This window comes from Pleuronectes platessa, chromosome 18, assembly GCF_947347685.1.
Source record: "Pleuronectes platessa chromosome 18, fPlePla1.1, whole genome shotgun sequence".
NCBI lineage: Eukaryota > Metazoa > Chordata > Actinopteri > Pleuronectiformes > Pleuronectidae > Pleuronectes > Pleuronectes platessa.
The window spans coordinates 15,344,179-15,367,357 of record NC_070643.1 but is presented as its reverse complement, the minus strand read 5'-3'; the positions used below and the strand labels follow the sequence as shown (position 1 = coordinate 15,367,357).

Genomic DNA, 23,179 nt, shown 5'->3' with positions numbered 1-23,179 from the left:
GGAAATGCTAACATGCACCAAACAATATGTCAGAGTTTGGTTTGAGACTTCCGGAGCAAACTGGACTACGCTTTTGAAAGAAAAATGTCCAAAAAAATTCAAAATTGCTAAAATCATTACCTTGCAGCCGCTTCGGACACAAACAGAGGGAAACAGCATCAGAAATCATGACAGAACACACACTGATCACAAGCAGGCTACCGACACACCAACAATGCAGAAGAGAAGAAGAGTCGCCAACAAGGACAAACAGCCACAGCTCAAAACAACAAGAAGAAACAACGCTGTGTCTGGAGGAGACGTGTGTATTGTCTGAGAGAGAAGCTATTTAAGACGATTCTATTGGAAAAAACTTCTTCTGTGAAGGTCGTCAAAAAATGACGCAGATGCTGGAGTGAGAACTCTTCCTATATAATCTGAAGAGGAAACACTCCTATGACTCAACTTCAACTCTCCAGCCTCAGTCTGACTTGAGGCCTGTGCAAACTCTGGAACATGGTGATGGATCTATAAAAGTATGAGCAGTAATCTTATGGGAATCCGACCTGATGCTGCCTCCATATGACTGTTTGCTGACTAAGAATACCGAGCAAGGAGCATAAAGATGGTGAATACTCCATACATGACTCAAAAAGACTTATCTTGCCATACAAGGAACAATAGAACCTGAGAGGGGCTTTACCAACAGCACAATGAAGGCAAATGAGATCGTGTCCTTCCAATCACAGAATCTAGGAGCAGTTTATTTTGGAGTATACTATGAAATTCCTCCCTATATCCTACGTAATTGTTCCATTTCCTCGCCTGGTCGACTTGTGAATCACTGCCACATTCACATGAGTAATATGTTGATTACAAAGAGGTCGTTTCCCCCCTGATAGAGGAACCAATCAGATTTTACAACAGAAGGATGAGGACCATCCTTTAACCTATCAAGTAACATCTGATTGTTTCTCTATCAGGGGAAAACGAGCGTCCATGAACCATCTTTCTAAAGAGCGACCTAGCTAAATGGTAAATGGTTTATTTATAGTGCTTCTTCAGTCTTATCAACCACTCGAAGCCCTTTACTTTACAATTCAATTTCACCCACATACTTTCATTGAACAGCATTCATTCGCTGTCAGCTCGGCCGTCAGGGGCACTTTGGGGTATAGCATCTTGCACAAGGACACGTCGGAATGCAGACTAGATGAGTCAGGGATCAAACCACATTCTCTCTGGATAGTGGATTCCCCCGTGGACTCCAGCCGCCCCTAAGCCAGCCATGTACACAGATATAGCTTGATGTGAAAGATATGTATGAAGATATAGCAGTGTATGAGTGTAGTTGGCTAGCTGGCTAAATAGCTATGTTCATGAAAAATTATGAAAACGGTGTCAAGCCCAATATAAGCGGTTCTAAGCAGAGTTCTAAAAATAATAACGTGTGAGTCGTTATGTTTGATCAATGTGAAAAACATTCAGTAACTTCCGGCAACTCCACATCTTTTTATCAGTGAGACGGATAGATCACTCGCTACCAATTTATGACTTGGGCAAAACATAACAAATTATCCTCTATCTTAATGAAATCAGATGATATGAACATGATGTCAGGCTGAATCGAAAAACTGAATTTTACTCAGCTGCAGGGTTTTTCGATGACTTCAGCACAAGAAGCGGTAAAGCATGTCTAAGGTACTTAAGGGCATAATAGATATTTCAGCCATGCTTATACAAGGGAGGAGGTGCATTTTATTTGATACATATTGTCAGGATTTCATTCATTTCCCTTAAAAAAAGCTGGGTTGTGTAATCCAAACCACGCGTCATACATTTGATCCTTTGAAACGGAGCCCAGTCATTAACTCCATAGGTTCATCTCTGAAAGCTGCATGTGATCGGGTTTCAAGTCGATATTCACTCGCCGCTGCTATTTCTGTCTGTGATTCATCTGAGGGGGGTCATTTCTTCTTTTTTTTTTAATCGCCCATTACCCAAAGGAGCTTCCCCCCCCCAAACCCTCCCTCTCCTTTGCCACAGAGAATCAAGACCCTCTGTCATCCTCTGATTTGCCTGCTCCCAAAGCCTGTGAACAGGCGACTCTCCAGGTTCTATTCTGAATCCCGGCTAATTGTTTGGTATCCATGGGAACAACTCGGAGGGCCTCTACTCGAGCTGGAGAAGATGTTGGCTCGAAGCCGACCGGTAAGAGATGATGAAGAAAGTCAAAACTCTGCACCGGCCTGCGCTTCTGCAAACACGCGAATCCGATCGGAACCTGTCGGATGCCCACAGGAGGGAACCTTCCTAGATCTAGATATTCAGCCTCTTTCGTGTCTCATGTGGGTTTGAAATCTGACACTTCACCGAGGGAAGACCTGCATCCAATTGATGGAAGGCTCCTGGCAAGGGATGATTTAGCATATTTCTAATTTTAAACGTTGCTGCCACTAAATACCTGCGACACGAAGGGCCGTAAGTAAGCGTAGATATATATATTTCAACACACAGATGAATTCACAGGGGCAATTCTGAATGTAAATTGCTGTCAGGACGGAGTGTGTGGGTGGCAACAGCCGCGAGCTAACTGAGATACAGAGGGAGAGAAAGACAGAAAGAGGAAGACTGAGTGGGTGTTAGAGAAACACACTCAACCTTTACAGTATCACTCTCTATTAATACATGTTTGGGAACTTTGTTTTTAAATGAGGTGAGTAAAATGACCTTTTTCACACGATTGGACACATGAATTTGATGAAGTATAATTAAGAACTCAATGTGCCATCGATCAGAGCAAGTGATCAGGACACAAATAGACCTAAAGAAAAATACACACACAAACTGTGCATTTAATTAGCATGAAATCTCACAGCAGCTATTCATTTAGCATAAAAGGTGCTCAGTGAAAACTGATACCAACTTATCATTCAACCGATTGGTAGAGTCCTCAAAAACTGCACTTGCACCGATCTGATGTAATGGATTGGTTACAGCTCATATACTGGGAATCACCTATGACGAGGCTAATCCCCAAATACATATAGAATAGACTAGAAGAAGTTATTGTCACTGCACAAATGAAATCAGTTTTGCAGCATCTAAAAAACGATATACGTACATATATGCCTTGCTGCACACACATCTGTTTTAGGAGGCCCTGTGCTGCTGCATCTCTCCTCCTATAGTAAGTTTCAACAACTAAAAGGTTCAATGAAATAGAATCCAATGTCGAGAAAGATGTTGGTTGAGAGAGTTGCCAAAGTCATCCGACAATCCAACGAGGTCGAAAAACTTAAAAACACTGGACAGAAGTCAAGGGACCATAAAGAACCAGTAGGATTCATCCTCTGGTCACCATGGAACCAAATTGAAATCAATAGCTGTTCAGATATTCAAATGTGGAGGACAACCTAAAATAATCTAAAGACTGCACATGGTTTTGGATCAGTGCTTTATATCAATAAATAATACTAGCTGAGGTATCAGGATCAATATCAGAGGATTTTTTCCTAAAAAAAAAAAAAAAGAAAGAGTGAAGATTGCTAGTGAACAAGTGTTCACACATATTACAAACAAGTTCTCAGCCCCACTCAGTGTCACTGGTCTGGGAAGTTATTAGAGAGTTTCACTGTGTCCTGTCAAGTGTCATGTGGAGGACAAAGCTAGGACAAAGGGAATACAGTAGCATGGCCAAATTCTTAAAACACTCTGTGGGTGTTGTACGATGGAGGATTCAGGGTGGTGGGTTTGTCCAGTAAGTTTTCTTTTTAAAAAAGAGTCAATAAACACGATATTGGAGAGGAGTGACATTATTCCTCCCTTTGTCTTTCAATATGAAGAAATATATGAATTTTCACCAGATAACATCAATGACATGTTTGAGTTAATTTGCCTCACGACCTACTTGACATTATACACCTCTCCGTCTCTATTGTTCATGCTCACATCACGATAGCGATGCTGAAATGATAAACTGTGCAGTCGAGGACATATTTCAGAAAATCCATTATACTGATGTCACTCAATAAAAGAAGTGTCACTTGCATTTTTTTACTCATGATGAGAAGCGTCACTTTTTATGCTTCTAAACGAGGCTCTTTGATATCTGTCATTTTCATTCAGTTTTATGTCCCATGTATTATATATATATATATATATATATACGTTTTCTCCAGTGTTTAGCTTTAATGCTCAAAATGCTCATCTCACTGCATTGGAGGTGGGAGCTGACACTTCTGACTTGAGTGAGCGAGCCTGATTTTATTGTGACGGTCCGGCCGGCGAGGCTTCCTGTCCCAGACCACGCACACAGGATCTTGTTCTGTCTGACTCTGGACCATCTGACAACGAGGACTCTCTGCTGACTCACAGACAGACCGGCCAGGGCAGATGTCGCGCTCATGTCATATGGAAGTCTCTGTAATTGCCATATTCCAACGAGTAAATACTGCTCATGTCAACAACCACCTGGTAATTAAAGCCGGGAAATTGCTATTTTTTTCCACCAGCACCAACATGTCTGTAATAAAGTCAATATGACACGGTGGCCCAACTAAATCCTAATTTAACTACTGCAAAAATCTTCCTGTCATAGAACTGTGGTTGACAAATTAATACAAGTTCATAACCTTTGGGAAATATAATGACATCTATATATCACAGCACAAGTTCTTCCATTAGTAACATGGTGCTGAAGCAAAGGCTCATCTTTCATTTACTTCAGAAGGTTCATGGTTTGTGACATTTTAATCGCTTGCCATAATGTTTATATTTATCTACTCAAAAGGTTATGTTGTTTCTATCAAACTGTTTAATTTTAAATATCTATACAAATCAAGAGGACTGAAGGCGTTTGATGGTGCAGTTAAAAACTGATCTTAAGCAAGCAATATACTGCAGGTACGTGCATTTTCAGTCCATCCTTTTTGTAGCACTACAGATGAACTGGCCGGCCGATATAATAATGTCTTCAAACAGCCAACAGTATAAACATTTATGATGTTCCATAAGTAGCAAATTGCACCATAGAGATGCTAATGAAAAGTCTGGGTTAATTAAAATTAATAAATTCCGTGAATGAAGGCCAAACATCCAGCTCAGTCACAATTCAAATTTTAGGGATCCTTATATCACATTTAATGATTACAATAAACATTAATATTGGCTATTAGATCATTTTCATTTTGTGTATCGTAAAAAAAATTTTGTATGTCTCAAAACAAAAGTACTATGAGTGGGACAATATTTGCTACTTCAAGCACCATCTTTATTCCTTCACGGTTCCACAGTTTATGACATCATCAAAATTATATATTGAGAATCGTTTAAGTTCACTCTGATCTCTGCGTCTGGGATAAATAACTGTTTTTGAGTATGATAAAGGAGTGGAATTCAAACTCAGGGTGTTAAGTTGCTCTTTAAATGATAAGACAAAGAAAACTCATTTTCACAGGGACATTAACTGAAGTAGGAAGGTGTTCTGGAGAAAGATGCGTTTCAGAGGAGCACGTCCCAACTACGCAGCACAAAAAGCCCAAACCTATTTCCACCAGGAGCAAGTGAGAAAATATGTTTTCTTGTATTTCAGGTTGAGTGGACTCTCTGAACCTGAGAATTTCTTCTTCTTTAACAAAATAAGCACAGACTGCTGGAGCGCCCTGTGTCAACGATGTTTTATCCGCAACCACAAATTCAGTGCAGCCCACAGACAAGTGCAGAAGGTTCATTAACAGTGAGCCGTCCAAACAATCAGCCTGCGTGACTGACAGGAGCAAAACCTCGCTCCATCAACCTCGTGGCTCTCTGACAAGCTGCCGGCATCGCCCGGGAGGTTTGACACGGTTTGAGCTGGAGCAGCGGTTTACAAAACACGGGAACACAGAGAGAGTCAGCTGCTAAACGGAATCAACTCCTCTCTCCTGCCTTGTGATTTCAAACGCAAGGCGAATAAACATCAGGGCTATTGATCGCTACAGTGAAACTGCTTCTTGATTGCAAACATCGAGGAGTTAATCTATTCAGACTTACTCAATTATGCATACTACATAATGCATACCCTAGAAAATAGCCCTGAAAATGTACCAGTGATTTAAATACAAGATGTTTAAATCCAGCGAATGGCCTGTTGGCTTTGCACTGGGAAAAGTTGAGCAAAAATAAAGTACACGTGAGGCTCCTGACTGTTTTCAGACCCACTCTGCTGCTATGTTTAGAAACAGCCCTGTAATCAAGTAAGTGTAAGATGCACAGAACTGGTAGAGCTGCAGGATTTGAAAGCAGAGGTGGGTGGAGGGGTTGAGGAATCAGGGGCAGTGTGGGCGCCAGGGAGCCACGGGAAAGAACCAGCGATCGGCTCGGAGAAGCTCACAGATATTTTGGGAGGAAAAGAAACAGAAGGGACTCTGAACATTTTCTCAGGTTCAAGATTATTGAGCAAATGCAAACACTCTATAAGATGGGAACAAGAACAGTAACCTGAATAAACAATCTGAAGTCGTTTTCTTTCCTCCAGCATCCCTGTCTTCATCTCTCCTGCCTCTCGCTCTGCCCGTGTGTGAGCCAGCCAACGGGAGTGTGGCCTAGTTACCATAGGAACCTGTTTGTAGTTTGTGCACTGCTCTCCATCCAACTACCTTCACTTTCACCAATGTATTTATAAGCATTATTGCTGAGGCTGTAAATGAGAAAACCCAGATTAAAGGGATGGAAATCTGGTGAAATCTGGGGATCAATCAGGAGTTTGAGGCTCTCATCAATGACTGAGGTGCTCCTGGATGATATCATTACATCACAGTTCACACCGAGGTTATTTTCAACCCAGACTTCCCCAACAGAATAAAAACCACCTTGTTTGTTTCAGCTCAAAACAAAAAAGACTAAATGCTCGAAAATCAAACGACAGCTTTACGCGCTGCGCAAACCAACAGAAAGAATGATTTCCTCCTGCCGCCCCTGGAGGGAGCAGAAATGGCTGCTTTCATCTGGGGGAAGTGAAAGGCACAGAGAGGAGGACGACTGGGAGAGTATCAAAGCTGGAGTGAAAGGCAAATGGTGCCATCAAACCTAGGGGATGTCAAAATAAAACTCTGGGAGTGTGACAAAGCAGGGCTCAGAGGGCGAGTGTTGCTCCGCTGGAGGATTGAGAGTAAAAAAAAATAAAAAATATGATATTGACGGTACTTGTAAAGGACTGGAAAGCCCCAGCAGAGGAAAGGGAGCAGAGTGGCACAGGCTGGAGTACGTGTCAAACATTTTCATTAAGCATTGGCCACGGTGGTGTCGGTGGATTTTCGAGAGGAAACAGCGTGTTAAAGGGGAAACACATAAAAAAACATATACAACAGAAAAAGAAATCTCCTCGGACCACGACAGACTGGAGGAGCTGGGACGGTACAGAGGGCAAAGCGGACGGCGGAGACACGTTGACAGATTCGGGGCTGAACCGACTCACTTGGGGTTAAAACTCCAGGTCCGCCACAGCAAACCTCCGCTTGACCAACCAACCCAAACTGACTCTGATGCGGCAGCCACGTCTTTGATGTGTCCATGCAGCTATTGTGGCAAAGACAGGTTGTTGTTTTTAGATATTCACGACACGACAATGAACATGATTTTTAAAAAACAACACAAGAAAAATATTAAAAGTGCTTGAGGATAAGAAATAAACGCTGAAATGTAGAAAATTTGGTTTGGCTAATTTTTTACAAAGGAAACAAGGTGAAATGTTACTTGTAGCTTAATTTTTTTATATATATAGTCACACCTTCATTTCATTCACCATGGATAAGACATTTGAAAACATGCAGGTCTGGGTAAATGATCAAATCGTATTGCAAACCACAACGAAGTGGCCTTTATAGACTGAGACTAAATGTCATGCTGCTGCCTAACCACAAGCTGTTACTATGATTAATTGATCAGCTTTCCTACAGGCACATCAGTGTGTAACTCTCTAGTCTTCTATTCCTTGTTCTCTGAATGGGCACTAATAGGTCATTAAACAGCCATTACATTAATCAATCCAAACAGGGATGTTGGCAAAACATTGAAGATATTTATTCTCTCATAACAAGAAGCAGCCGCGTCCATTTACAACTAAGGCCCCATATTGTATAAAGTGAGATGTCCGTGTCTTAATTGATTATAAAGCCGGGAGGTGATATATAAGTATTGGGGAAGTATCACAACACACAATCCATGGAGAAATGCACAAAGACCAGATTCAGACACTATGTCCTTAACTTTGTGATGTCGTTAAACAGTCACCACCCTCTGCCCTCGGCTACAGAGCTCCTAGGTTCTTCTGATTGGCTGATTGACTTTTTGTGGAGCTCCAGAGAGAAGTTGTTCAACTCCTTTATGTGATTTAAAGCGTTGTTAGATTTTGTTCATTGGAAACCAGAGGCTCAGGATGGACAATTACCAGAATGATAATAATACCTGATGTTTTCTCTGTTGGGTTACTCCAAAAAAATAAGCATGGGTCCACACTTCATGGCCTGAGGCAAAAGAAAGCAATACGCTCACTGACAGGCGTCCATTCGTTTTCTCTCTTTTTTAAAGGAACATTCAAACAGACTGACAAAGGCTTTCTGTCCTTGGCAGCAGCAGAAAGCCCCTCTGTGCATTTCATTGAAGATGGCGGCAGAATTATGAGGGAGAACTTGGTGTCGGAGGAGAATCAGCCCTTTGCCAGCTGACAACTGTGGCAGAGCGGCAAAGACACCAGATTCTCACCAGTTCAGAAAATTAATAAATGTCCACGACTAAAATAGCTAAAATCATTCCACTAGGAGAAGTACGAGATAGTCGTTCTCCCACATAGATGGATGTTTCATATGGAGGAGGAAGAGGAAATCCTGCGGGGGGGCAGTGAGTCAGAGTGAGCCGGACTTATCTTGTTCCATCAGAGGTGCAGCCTCAGACATTTCATTAAGTGTCGCTCGTCTCTCTGCACTGCATTATAGTTTGTATTCCTTAAGGTGGAGAACTGTACAAAAGACATCAGAGTATCTGAACTGTACAATCAAATAGACGATGAAGATGGTGGACACCTTTCGTCAATGCTATGTTATCAAGTGTCTGAACTAGAGCTGATATTAGGGAGTAAAGAAATTCCAATACCGATTCCACCATAGTATTTAAATCTTGGGTTTGCTGTTCATATAATGCCCATGAATTTTCCATTGATATTTTTTATTATGTAAGTGAGGTCATTATATTTGATTTCAGGTTGCTATAGGCACAATGGAGCAACATTTGCTTATAATTCTAATTGGCCCATCTTGCCTGTTGATTAAAGAACACTGTCCCTATCAGATAAACAGATACATCACCCGATATGTTAAGAGTTAAAGTCTAATAATTGTGACTAAAGCACAAGCGATTTGAATATTTGGGGTTGATGCCAATACTATAAGGTAATTTGGTAGTTTCCTAAGATGTCATTATTAAACCCTCATAATAAAGAAATGTTATTTAAGCAGTAAAGTTAACTTTAAATGAAAAGAGAACACAAATACTAGCAAATGCATCGAACTTGAAAGAAAATAAACATTTTATTGTAAAATATAAAGATAAATGCACGTATACTCTTATTCAGGCCTATCGGAAAACACCGACACTCATATCTACGTGTAAGGCTCATGAAGGTCAATATTAACGGCCATACAATACAGCTGTCGTGCTCTAGTCTAAACATCATCAGATCTTGCCTGTAGAGATGGAGGAAGCTGTGGAAGGAAAACGGTCAGACACACAAAAGAAAACATGTCACCCGCTGATGTCCTTTTACCTGTTTCTCCAACTCTAGTGAAACACTAATCTTTATCGTAATCTTATTTGAGAGGCTAAATAAACCCTGAAAGTCCTGGTGGGTCTCTTTTACTTTTCGTCTAACCTAAATCAAATGAAAGAAGCATCTAGTCAATATCTCATGATTCATATCCGAGCTCCCAGAAACTCCCCTGTAGTCTGTGCAGGTGTTCAATGCACACCACCGAGGGGGGGGGGGGGGGGGGGGGCTCATTAGCAAACTGCAGGTAGCGGAGAAATCAGTGCTGATTGGAGAGCAGTCGACCACGAACCTGCCAATTTCCTCAGACTTCACTCAGCGTGCCATCATAGGTTGGAAATGTCTTATCCATTAACGTACGCCCAAGATGCAGCTTGGCATAACTTATAAAATCAATTATGACACTCGGCTAGCTTTAGTTTTTTGGTAACTCAATGGCACTACATAGAATTGCAGGTATTTTCGATGCCACAAAATTGCATTCATAAAAAAGGCATTTACAAATGGGGAGAAAATGCATTTCATGTACTGGGAAAATTCCGCAAGTGATGCTTGCTCTGATTGGTGCGTAATCAGAGCTTCATGAGCCAGAACACTCCATAAATGGTCAAACCGCCAGTGGCTACATTTCAGTTTTATAATGCACACGTTTTAGACGTCTCCAAAAGACACCTGTCCCTTTGTGTGCAGCTGTATTGGACACTTGATAAAAGCTGTTATACATCATCCTGCCTGAGCTGTAGACTCCTGGAGGCTCTACGATGGACAACCATCTCAAACGCCTCATGAACATCTCCAGGCTAGCTGACTCTAACGCTTCACTCGGACATGGGGTATATCTATCTCTGAAATATCTTTACGTGTTGGTGCATGAAACTCAGATTCCCACACTTACCCAAAATCTCAGGACTCCCTGGAGACGCAAACTTGACAACTTGTTACATCTGTGGTTGCAGACTGAATCCCGGGGGGGGTGGTTTCCAGGGCACTTGGGGAAAGGGGCTGAGGTTCCAGGTTTTACTTGTAGAATCAGTTTGTGCAGACCTGAGAGAGGCTTTCCAGTTCAAGGCCGGCGTCGTCCACCTGGAGCTGCATCTCAACCATTGGGCCAGTTTGTTGGGTTCAAAGTGGGCGGCTCCTCTCACCTAAGCTGTTGTGTGTCCGTGCACGTCAGGTGTGAAGGAAAGTGTCAAAAGGATTCCTTCTTCGTTTTAGTTCTGTGTGTGATCACCTTCCATCACTGGAGCCACAGCTTGTCCATCATCTCCGCGGTGCAGCTCAGCAGCTCTCCTCTGCTTCTCCTCCCTCTCCTCTCCCTCCGCTCCCTGTCCCTCCAACTCTGTTGCAATCCAGGAACTCGGATGTGATCCCAACGGAGCTTCCTCGGTAATACAGACTCTCTCCCGCGAGGACGGCTCTTGTCATCTTACTTGTCCGTCCTGGGCACATGTGACTTCAAACGGCCCCTGGCTCGCTTCAGTATCTGGCCATGATGGGAGCTCCTGTCGGGCGCTGGAGCTCTAACGATCCACGGAGCCAATTAGTTCATCCCCTGTCACTTATATTTTACATTTAAAACAAAGCACACGCATTGTGAGTGGCTGCACCCACGGCCCCCCCCCCCCCCTCTCTGCACGTTAGCGACGATGAGTGATGTTGAAACGAGGATGAAGCCAACTCTGCGCAACGCTGCCGCACGGCGCGCGCACTAAAACCAAAAACGCATCCAAAATAAACATCCCAGAGGTTCTTCTACAGGCGGAATGACGAAGGTGTGCAGCAGCAGCAGCATCTCCACAATACCTGCCACATTTTGTTGGGGGGGGGCTCCTTGTGTCTATCTCGGCTGATTTAATCTTGGAAAGCGTCGGTGCTTCAGCCTGCGCGGCGCCACCACGTCCCCAGGATAATCCACAAATTCATCCCGGGCAGGTGAATCTGGAGCCGGGCGCGTCCTTCAGCGATCGCTCCGTCCGTCACACCTCATCTTCGTTTAACAGCAGTGCGTGAAGAAGGAGGAGGAGGAGGTGGAGGAGGAGGAGAATAAAAGGCGCTGGGTGAACGTAGTAGTCTCTCCCTTGAGGGCGGAGATAGCGCGCGAGATAGACACAGAGAGAGAGAGAGAAACCTCCGCCTCCGAAAGGCAGCAGCAGAGTCCGCCCCGCGCTGCTCCGGCTCGGGAGCCTGTGACAGCCGGGGCCCGGACCCGCCGCCCACTGCACCGAGCCATCACCCCAACAAAGTTCACTCAAGTTACTTCTGGACTGTGGAGAGCGAGTAAAACGCATCCCGAGGAGGAGGAGGCACTTTTAATCGATAACGATGTCGAGTTGGCAGAGTGAACTTATTTTGAAGAGGTGGGGAATGGATTTAATATTCCTGGGATTCCATCAGGGCAAACATTTTGTATGTGTTATAAGCAGCTGCACGGTGCATTAGTGACAAGTCATTAGACAGCTCGTTCTATAGCTGGAACTGAACATTTCAGATAACAACATCCCAAAACACCCTGGTTCACTATGTAGGAATGGGTTTGTGCAGGGCTGGGACATAAGACAATATCAATAAGTATCGCAATATCATTTCCATCAATGACAATATCAAAAAAATTGTAAATCTTGATGTAATGCTTATGCACTGTGCAGAGAGGGAAGGTAACACATAATCAGAAGTGTTTGTCATTTCATTTTCTGTCCATAAAGAAGAGTTTAGATCTATAATCTTACCTATGGAGCAGAAATCACTCTTTAAACTTAAAGCTTCCGTGTGTAGAATTTAGTGACATCTAGTGGTGGAGTGTCATGTTGCAGCTGAACACCCATCACCTCACATGCCCCTTCCAAACATGGAGGAGATCCTGTGGAACACTTCAGTTGTCATCAACCCTCCAAAGGTGTTTAGTTTGTCCATTTTGGGCTACTGTAAAAAGAATGGCGGCCTCCATAGAGAGGCCCCGCTCCTGATGTAAGTATAAAGTATTTCAATGTAAAGGAACCATTCAAGGGTAAAGACAACAACAATTCATACAATTCAGATGAAACACACTAGTGAAAACATCACTAGGATGATTTTATATTAAATTTCTTTCTTTTTTTGAATGAGGAGAAACCAAAAAGTTGTATCAATCAAAGTTAAATGCACATAAAGAAGCTATATATCTCCTGTCAGTGGAGAATGTCAGTGTGTGCTGAGGTGCTGCAGAGGTACAGTAACACAAAAAGAGTTAGAAGTTAGAATGTACACACTTGATTTGACAATCCCAGATTGCTGAATGTCTTTTTTGCTCCTGCCTTGTTTTGCACAGAGTTAGACGTTAGATTTTTGATTTCTTACAGTGGGGTCCTGCGAGAAGGCATCGCTTAATGGAGACAGAGTAAAACTCTCTCAGTGCACATGGTGCTTAAAGGTGCTCAGTGACATTTTCTCTGTTGAAAATAAACCTAATCGCCCAAATGCAGGAGAGATCTGTGTGTCAGTGTGACTCATTTGGATTTTATTAGTCAGCACCCAACTTTAGTCTGGTCACTGAGAAAATGCCAGTCCGACAAAACTCTCTATATAGGTGGAGAAGTGAGGAGGCAACAGCAACGTCTGGTCGAGAGGTTTTTTATTTTGATATCTGCTATTTTTGAACATGTTGCATAAATGTGTATTGCTAATTGCTAAATCCCGAATGTGTCATAGATCATTCCGTGGGCTTGTATATATACATATATAAAAGCAGAATTACATAAATCCCAGATAATGGAGGTGCAACCCAGTTTTGTTTTTTGTCATAGCATCACTAACACGATGATAAACTGTGGGTATGAAACGGCGGAAGAGATGAGTAATAATGATATTTCTTATTTGAATAAAAGATTATAGGCCCAATCTAAGAATAGAATCAAAAAATCTTTGTGTTCTATGTTGTGTTTACAGACTGTTATGCAGCGGTTAAAATATAATTACTTAAGGGATTTTCATTTATGTCGCTGGTATAAAATGAGCAGGTTTGCAAATTGCATGGGGAAAAAGGCTAAAATCATGTTTTATTACAGTTTTTCCAAAATCCTAACTGGGGACACTGGGTGGCACAGGCAGTCCTCATAGATGCACCAAAAATATCAACTGGAAATGACACAGCTCCACTCTTTCACTCTCAAGCTTCACTCATTCACTCTCACACACACATAGTCAGAAACAGACTCACACATCGCCATGGAAACTGATAAAAAGAAAAAGCTGGTCTGCAAAAAGAGGAGACCGATGATGAAGATACAGTATCAGAGTTTGGAGGCTCAGCAAGAAACAAATTCGCGGAGTAAGGAAAATATTTAACATTTAAGGCCATCTGTCATAGAATATTCCCCTAGATATTATATTATTTTTAAATGAGTAAATAATTGTGCTCATTTAAATATTCCAAATCTAAAATAAACAGCTTCTAAAGTGTTTGCAATGCATCTCAATTTTTTTTACCAGTTTATTGCTTTATTTTCAATTAAATCACATCCTAATATATATTCAATATGAGTAAAGAGCCGGAGGAAACTGCCCCGATGCAAACGATGCAAACGTGGCAGGAAGGACTTGAGCAAATATGAAGGAATGAAAGTTGCGCTGGATGTTGCAGATAGCCGAGCAGAGAGGGGGTGGGCAGCAGAGGAGGGGGAGAGGACAAGGGAAGGAGAACAGCACAGTACACCACCTACACTCGTCTCCATGGCAACTACCACACGAGAACGAGTGATAATGCAGTTCCCTCTCTTCCTCTTCTGAAAAGCTGTTCACTTGGTACCGTGTGTGCACTATGTGGAAGACAAGCGAGGAGTGTTTCAGAAACGTCAAATTAAAACACTATACCAGCCTAATGATATAACTTCACTCATTTCATCCGTGTATCCACCGGAGACTTCAGCCCGACACTGAACTCATCATCATCGCTTTAGGGGGTAACTTGTTTTTTTTGTTTTTTTGTTAATTAATGTTTTTTTTTGTCTCCTTCTTTGCCAAAGCCGACGGCTCAGTGTGTGGGCAGCGGGCGCTTTCAAAGATGCATCGAGGTTGATCGGAATTGAAAAGGCACGATAAAAAATAAATACACATTTCTCCCAACGTGGTGCCGGCTGCTGCTGCTGGTGTGAACGTGATGCGACACCGTGACAACTCCGCAAACCCCCTTTTTCACGTGGGGTTTTTTTATTTTGCGCAGCGTCGCTCTTTGAAAATCTGTGTCCTCCGCCTGTGAGGACCTCAGTGTGCTGAACACACAGGGGCTGTTACTGTGAAATTATGTCACAACAATCGTGCAGAGGCCATGGCACGATCTGTGCATGCAGCCTGTGCTCAATTACAATTTGTGCTTAACCATCAAAGTCTGGGGGAAATTAAGTGAGAGATAGACTCTTTGCGTCACCCACACGCCCCCTCGCCGTCTTTGCAGGGGGCCGATCCCTCCACTCTGGAGTTTGGTGATTTCCAAACTGTGTGTGTGTAGAACTCCATCCACCATTGGTTTGTGGTGTGAGGTTCCGTCAGAGGTGATTTCATTCTGTCTCTCCGTGTTAAACTGTCAGGCAGATTCTCATGATTAATAAAAGAGTACAGGCAGTCTGGTCTGTCATGCACAGAGACTGTACGGAAAGCTGTCAACTCAGCATACAGTGCAGGCGAGGTCGGGAGTCGGACTGCCCACCGGGACGGCTTCCAGATGGCCAGTCCGCCTCTGCTCTGCACATCACCAGTCCGGTTTGCATCATGACCATGTGACTGAGCGGTGACAGATATTTTATCTCTTATCTTCAGCTCTGCCCTTGTTTGATCTGCCCCCCCTCTCCTCAATTTTGGTAAAAATTCTAGAATATTCATGTTTATTCAAATTAGGTTGAAGTAATGTATTATTCACTTCTTCCTTTCAGTGGATCGGCGTCTTAATAAATGCACTGTCTACATACAGCTGAGCTAAGTGACAGATATCCATTAACACATCCAACAACAGCCTGAGCTCTTTGACACATGAAAGAAATCCTCCTGTGTTCCCACAAACTAAGTGTATCTATTGTTTACTATATGCTGGTTTTTCTGTTTGTATAATAGCAACAGACTTAACAGCATACGTTATCTTTCTATACTAAGAGGAACTAATGCAGTATTTTTGTCTAGAGCACAACCCATATGGCTTTTTGGGAACGATGACAATATCTGAGGAGTAAAGAATTTCTAACGCTGATATATCGGCCAACATGTAAATATACATTTGGCAATGATTCCAAAGACGTCGTAATCGTACCCTTATGTCAAAGAAATATATTCGAGGTTTAATGTTTAATCTATAAACTTTAAATAAAAAAACACAAATACACCTAAATATATATAACTTGAATTAAAAAAATACACATCTTTCAATGTGAAATTCAAATGCACTTCTTTTTTGCATTATTCTATAAATATACAAGATTTCATATTGGCACATATCAGCAAATATATAGGTGCTTGATACAAATATGAAAATAAAAAATATGCGACACTCAGGCTCTATTTTTCGACATTTAGTGTCTATCAAACTGCGACATTAGAATGTTGTGTAAATAAAGTCAAACTTTGTGATTTATTCATAAAGCTTCAGCGATTAAACGTTAAATGAATGGTTGTTTCACAGAAAATAAATAGCATATATTTTGATTACAAAATAAAAGAGATTCTAGCTTTTCAGTTTTGAGGCTTTGAAGCTATTCTTGGACACTTTTCACCATTTGATCAACAAAACTATTATTCACTTACTCAAAAATTAATACTTAGCAGATTAATAGAATGTAAATATAGTTGTTAAGTGAACCTGGAGCCATTTTAATACCATCTTATTGGTTGATAAAGTGTCAGCTTCTCCTTCTTCTTGCAATTGACACTTTTGAACACACATCATACTTGAAGCCTACGTAGATTATTATGGAGGATGGACATATAGCGTCAAAGATATTCATCTTGCAAGTGATTTCAACTTTTAATTATATATTTCCATTTTCTAAATCCACAGGCAGGCTAAGTTTAAAGAAATATGAAGCATCCACAGTAGTTGGTCTTAGATCAGGGACGTGGATTCTAAATAAGGTCATTCAAAAAAGCATTTTCTCCTGAGCAGCAGACATAAAAGAGATGAAGAACATCAGGCATGAAAAGGCCTGGTTACTTAAAACCGAGCGAAGACGTGGCCGACTGTTTAGCGAGATGCTCTGTTGAACATCATCAGGACATTACAGGCTCAGCAGGAGAAAATATGCTCGAGTGCAGCTCGGTCCCTTTGGCAGAAATGTCAAATCAGAAATTTGGGAGCCTTCCTGCAAAAGGTAGAATATTTCTGCCTGAACCATCTGCTGGAGGCTTCAGTGACATGAAGGCAGACGCAGCAGGACTGGTACCTGAAAAGAATTCAAGGTCATCCTCGTTCATCACGTGACCGGCTGAAGCACGAGCATCTGCTGTGTGGATTTTACCCTCACACCCTGAAAAGCTTCTGGACAAAAACTTTACATTACGTTTTGTTTCTCAGTGGGATTTTTATATAAAAATGAGAAAGGATGAGATGGCCATAAGCTGCACGACGCTATGAAGGGGAGGGCTCCCTTTCCGAGGGGTCGAAAGGTCCAATGCTAGCCGAGCACTAAGTGGAGTTCAGGGTGACTCTGTTCCTCGGTGAATGTACTCTGAGAGAATAAATTTAAACTAATAAAGGTCCTGGAAGTCCAACAGTGTTCTCTGCTGTAACACTCAAGACTGGAGCTTAGGCAATTTGGACAATGAACAGAAAACAACACATTTCACCTTAACAAATGTGTAACCAGAACAAATGTGGGCAAGCATGTAAACCAGCTGTCTGGCTTATTTGGACGTTATTCAATGTCATATTTTACAGGAAGTTACCAATAGATGAAATATAAATCTGATAAAACATTACAAAAAATTAAACAAATACATTATACATCATGATTTGTCATTAACAAACCATACAAGGTTTTTCTGTATTTCAAAGCCTCTTTTAAATTTGAGAAATGAGAAATGAATGTGAGTATTTATAGCTTTAAAAAGCCTTGTGTCTCCGGTAAGGGTTTGAAATGAAGGAAGAAAATAATGTTTTGGGATTATTAAACTCTGTAGTATTTTGATTGCATTGCAGCTTTTTTGCAGTTCATTGTTGTCTGAGTCATTTCAGTCTAACCGATGTTTCAGTGTTTGATGTTCATGAACACCAGTTCATAGAAAGTAAATATAAATTATTCAAAGTTTCAAATATTTATTTTTTTAGTTGAGACGTATGTACATTTGTAGAAACAAAATATCTGAACAGTAAAAAAAAGAAAAAGAAGAGGCATATCATTATTTTAGAAGAATCAAAGCTGCCAGAGTGCAGATGTTAACGATTTTTGAATTACAAAAACAAGTTGGAAGTTTGCATGCACTCTGTGTTGATTTTACAAAACAAACTCTTACTCACAGAGAATCACAGGTAAGACTGTGTCTGCAGTTTGAAGGGAATAGACCAACTGGTTGCTGTACTGCAAGGAAAACATCTCCAAGATATCACCATTTATTATTCCAGCAACTGTAACGTAACCATCGCAGTGTCTCCTCGGTCCAAAAATGTCAAATGCTAATGATGTTTCCCTCATGTCACACGTTCCAGTGACTGTACCTGAACACATTTCTTTAACTCCTCAAAAGTCCAACCTATGTTCCAACCCCACTCTGCTTGACCACCACTTTCTGACGAGCGCCCTTCGACGCGGAGGAGTCAAGTCCCGTCAGCCCTCCCGAAGTGTTTGGGAATCCATGAGCGGCCACGTATTTGCGGTACGCTTCCCGGATGATGCGGAAAGCCCGTGTGTTAGCGTAGGGTATATCGGTGACCGGGTCTCGGTACAGCGCAGCCTTGTGGGTGACAGGACAAACCTCCTGGACGGGGAGCGGACGGCTGGACTGCGCGCTGCGGAGGAAGGCCGCCTCGAACGCCTCGTCGTCACTGAAGGTGATGTAGGTCCGGGAGCACAGGCCTCCGGCAGCCTGCTGGGCCGCTGTGGTGGGGTTTTGTGGAGCAGCCTGAGGAACATCTTGATCCAACCTTTGAAAAATGACAAAATGACAAAATAAAAATTACATTGCTGCCGAAACATACCACAGGGCTAAAGATTTATATTGATTCCACTTTCTTCCAGTTCTTTTTATTTCGTTAAAGTCATCGTGAGCTCATACGTACCCTTCAACATCCACATTCTCCTCCTTCAGGACGGAGTTAGAGACGAGGGGCATCAGGACGGAATGGTAGCGGATGGTCGGTCCCTCGAAACGCCGCTTCTTGTGGACTTGTTTCTTCTTGTCGGCCTCCAGACGCTCATAATTCTCTACATGCAGAAAGTAAAATAAATCGGTGGAATCCATACTTTAGACTTATAAAAATTAAGTGAAAGAAATAGAGACAACTTGAGTAAAAGACCCGTCATATTATTACTAATTTAATAAGAATAATGACTATTGAATTAATCCTTATACAACAGTTAGTTTACTCTGTTATGTCCTTGTGAAGCAGATGGGCAAAATGGATTCCTAAATATTCTGAAGAAAGTTGGTGACATCTGTTCCAACAAACACTCGCATACAAATTCCTCTTTACATTCATATGGACAGGATATGGAATAAACACGTCACTAACCATATCAGGTGTAATGTCTGTTTATGAGGAAATATTACTCGACATAATGTTATTTTAAGGATACTTAGACTTTTGATTTGGTTAGCTAACTTTTAAGCACAGTTATATTGATATGACTTTTGCTGTTTTTGTAAAAAAACTCAATTAAATTGATATAAAGAGCAAAAATTATCCTGATGAAATCAGACAGTTTTATTAAAAATCATTTATGGTATATATCTTTTAAATGATGTCAGCAACCCAGGTAATTACTGCTTAAAAAAGGGGCAATTTATAAAAATGTAATGTATGTACTTAAGCTTAAGCATTAAAACTTAACAAATATTTGTGACCAACAATCTTTTCTTACCTAGAGATCGAATGTTGAGCTCAGCTGTGATCTTGGCCCCAGCCAGCAGCTCCTCCTGGGTGAGGGGCCGGTCCCGATGAGCACCTCTCCTCCTCCGGGGGGCGTCCTGACGCTCTTGCAAGCGCAGGTTGGTCTTCCTGGTGTGTTCACTGGTGGACTGTCGCACAGACTTCCGAGCTATGAAACGATTAAGGCATACAGCTCAAACAAAACCAGAAACGAAATTTTGTTTATGGGGACGCATCTGAAATTGTGTGGTTTTCGTGGGAGGTGTGTAGTCAGCTTACGTTCACTAAAATCTTGGAATTCTGGTGGAATCCTCCTTTTCAGCTCCACTTTAGTTTTCTCAGTCTTCTTCAGTTCCTCAGAAGGTCTTTTGGGTTTGGGTTTCGCAACCTTTATAGGTTCCTTGAATTAAACAAAAATAAAAGCCATCGTTTTTGAAAATGTATGACAAATCAGCAAAGTCCCAACTCTCCAGCAAGATAGAAATTCTTGTGCGCATAATAACCTAATTCAGAAGTGTGGTGGCAAAGCTAAATCTATTATCCTTCTGCTCCCCATGGCTTCATTTGAAAGAAAAGCATTTGGCAGCTAATTGCTCCAGTGGAGCTGCACGTGCTACTGGTTGCAGAGCAGCCACAGTAGAAAGCATCTAAAAGTGGTTCATATGTGAAATAATGTGAAAATATACAAAAGAACACATATGCTAAGAAAAATACTCAAAAGATGAAGCACAGGAAAAAATAGCTGCCGACTAACTGCTTGAAAATTGGTTTTAGAGTTTCGATGTCTATGTTCGGAACAGAAGAAAGGTCTCATCTAAATTCATGTCCTACTTCAGGGACATGATTCAGAGTCTGACAGCTGCTGAAGTGATGTTACCTTATAAGCTTTAGTGACAACTCGGCTTTTCCGCTTCGGCGCGTCGTCCTCCTGGTCGCTGTCTGGCTCGTCTCCTTCATCGATGTCAAAGTCACTGTCCACCTCGTCCTCCGTGTCTGAATGTTCTCCATGGTACTCATCATCTCCTGATTCCTAAAAGGACACAAAAAATGAACAAAAATTTAGAGGCATCTCAGGATTCATTTGATCCATCAACTCCTGTCGCCCTCGGCTGAGACGAAACATCAGAGCAGCCAGAGCCGTCACTGTCAAATCCCCCTACACAGGGTGACCGCTGATCCAACAGCAGTTAGAGGAACATTAGCTCGACTGGGAAACGAGGAAACAAATCAGCATCTTAAAATATAAGCCTCCGATCACGTGGCTACAGTAAAGTGTGTGATGTTCTGAAACTTAATTTATCTGGAAGCCGTTATACTGTAGCTTCTCTTTTCTTTCTGGGTCTAAAGAGAGAAAGACACTTTCATCCAGTCTTCAAAGATTTTACAGATCTAAAGACGGAGTGCCAAGATGTTTTGGAGTAGCGGACATGTTTTCAAGTGAATCACGTTGGCATGGCAGAGCTGACGCATGTCTCACCGAAAAGGACATTTTGTAGAGACTTCATTTTAGAGTGCTTTAAATTTTAGATTTGTCTGTTTATGTTAATCAGATTTGTTAATGTTTGTATTTACTTCACACAATTAAAGAACAGTTGACAACTCTCAGACCTGACAAAGCTAAGATGTATTTGTCCCACTCTCAAAATCCTGCAGACGGAGAAATGTCCTTTTTAAACACTGAGTTAAGTTTAATCATATCACAATATTTCCCAAACATTAAATATTCCCTATTGATCTGCACGGTTATTTTAATGTTTCGATTTGTGACTCTTAATAAATTATTACTCTGTCTGCAGAAAAATCATAATATCTTCTTTCCATAATTAATATCAAACTGCTATTGTGGTCTTCTCCAATTCACCAAATAAAAACAATCTCAGCTAAGGTTCATGGACACACCCCTAACCCCTTTCATCATGTATTTTACATCTGTCAGGTTATTTCTTAAGGGATTAATGGAGTAAATTTTGATTTAAATCAACTACAACCTCATGAAGACTCATTTCTAACATCTCCCTTTATGCTGCAGTGAAACGCCTCCAGCAGGCGGACTGGATGCTAAAGCTAGCACATTAGCTCCCTCTGTGTGAGTTCACTCGGCTCACTCACGTCGTTAAAGCCTCCATACGTGGTCTTGTAGAACTCGTCCTCTTCTTCTGCGTCCAGTAACTTAGACATGCGGTTTCCCGCAGACGTCCTCGGTTCACGATCGACTACGAGAGTCATGGCTGCAGATTTCTTACCTTCGGGTATGAATCTGGTAGCTAGCGTCGTTCTAACTTGTGTAAACTACGGGAGTTTATATCGCTTCGTCGCTACTATCTGTGGTTATTTGGTTTTATGTTAGCATTGATGTTTTACTTCTGTTTAATGCTCTTTAAAGTCGCGTTAATACGGTAGACAATGTTGTTGTGGTCTCAGCCAAATACAAAGCTAGTGCTAGCTGCAACTAGCCGCTGCCTTCTGCAACACTTCCGGGTAAGGTGATGCACTTCCGGCTGACGATAAAGAAAAAGTGTGTTCATAATAAAATTGCTCATCATTTATTTGGGCCCTAGCACTGGCAGGCACTGACAGACAGTAAGGATTATAATTTTTGTGTTATTGTACATCTATTTTGTTTTTAATTCAATCAAAAAAACTAAAATTATTTACATCCTGCGCAGAAGTGGACTGCGCAGGATTAATTTAATTTAATTTCATCGGGCTCGAGCACTGACAGACAGTTAGGCCCTATTGAAATTGTAAGGATTATTATTATATTATATATTATAAATTATTCCTACAAGAAAATGAGTTGTGTTTCTTTTCTATTTCCTTTTTCTTTTAAATCTCTTTTGAACATGTTCTTAGGTGACTTCAAATGTGCTCTCTTATATGAATATTTTTTTTAGTAGTAGTAGTAGAATCACTGTTTTTATTATTATTATTATGCAGAGCGTGTGAGATACCAAAAGACAACATGTGGAGTTGAACATAGCATAGCTGTGTGGGCTTTTCACGACACAAAGGTAAACAACAACACTTTACTGCATCAAATATGGCGTCGTACTTTGGTGGTGTGCTGCAGTTGACCGATCTGGTTATTTATTAATTTTGACTTGAAAACACAGCTTGTTTAAAACTAACATGATAATTCACCTCGTATATTTGTTAACATACTTTTCATTAAACATCCTTTGGTTCTATCGTCATGGAAACTAGTGCTGTTGATGCCCAGAGACTGAGCTGATGTATTACCATGGCAACAGCATGACTTGGCTGAACCACTTTGGTGATGAACATTATGATTTTTGTTCATCATCTTATATTAACGAAAATGAACGTGCCAAACTGTGTCACACATTTTACTTTCATTTGTG

The 23,179-nt window shown here is 41.5% G+C and overlaps 2 protein-coding genes across 2 annotated transcripts in view; both read right to left on the bottom strand.

Moving 5' to 3' along the window:
• Window positions 1–7,532, bottom strand: part of LOC128461867 (ras/Rap GTPase-activating protein SynGAP) — a 28,372-nt gene extending 20,840 nt beyond the window's left edge. Inside the window, exon 1 of the mRNA XM_053447009.1 lies at window positions 7,436–7,532. Within this exon, the coding sequence (XP_053302984.1) occupies window positions 7,436–7,532 (97 nt within the window). The remainder of the gene's footprint in view (window positions 1–7,435) is intronic.
• A 10,774-nt stretch (window positions 7,533–18,306) lies between these two features.
• vps72a (vacuolar protein sorting 72 homolog a) lies at window positions 18,307–22,299 on the bottom strand. The gene is made up of 6 exons (XM_053446633.1): window positions 21,927–22,299; window positions 20,695–20,847; window positions 20,097–20,217; window positions 19,810–19,986; window positions 19,008–19,152; window positions 18,307–18,872 (listed from the first exon to the last, which is right to left on the bottom strand). Exons 1-6 carry the CDS (start codon window positions 22,041–22,043, stop codon window positions 18,482–18,484), a joined length of 1,104 nt encoding a protein of 367 aa, XP_053302608.1. The 5' UTR covers window positions 22,044–22,299; the 3' UTR covers window positions 18,307–18,481.
• Between the last annotated feature and the right edge of the window lie 880 nt (window positions 22,300–23,179).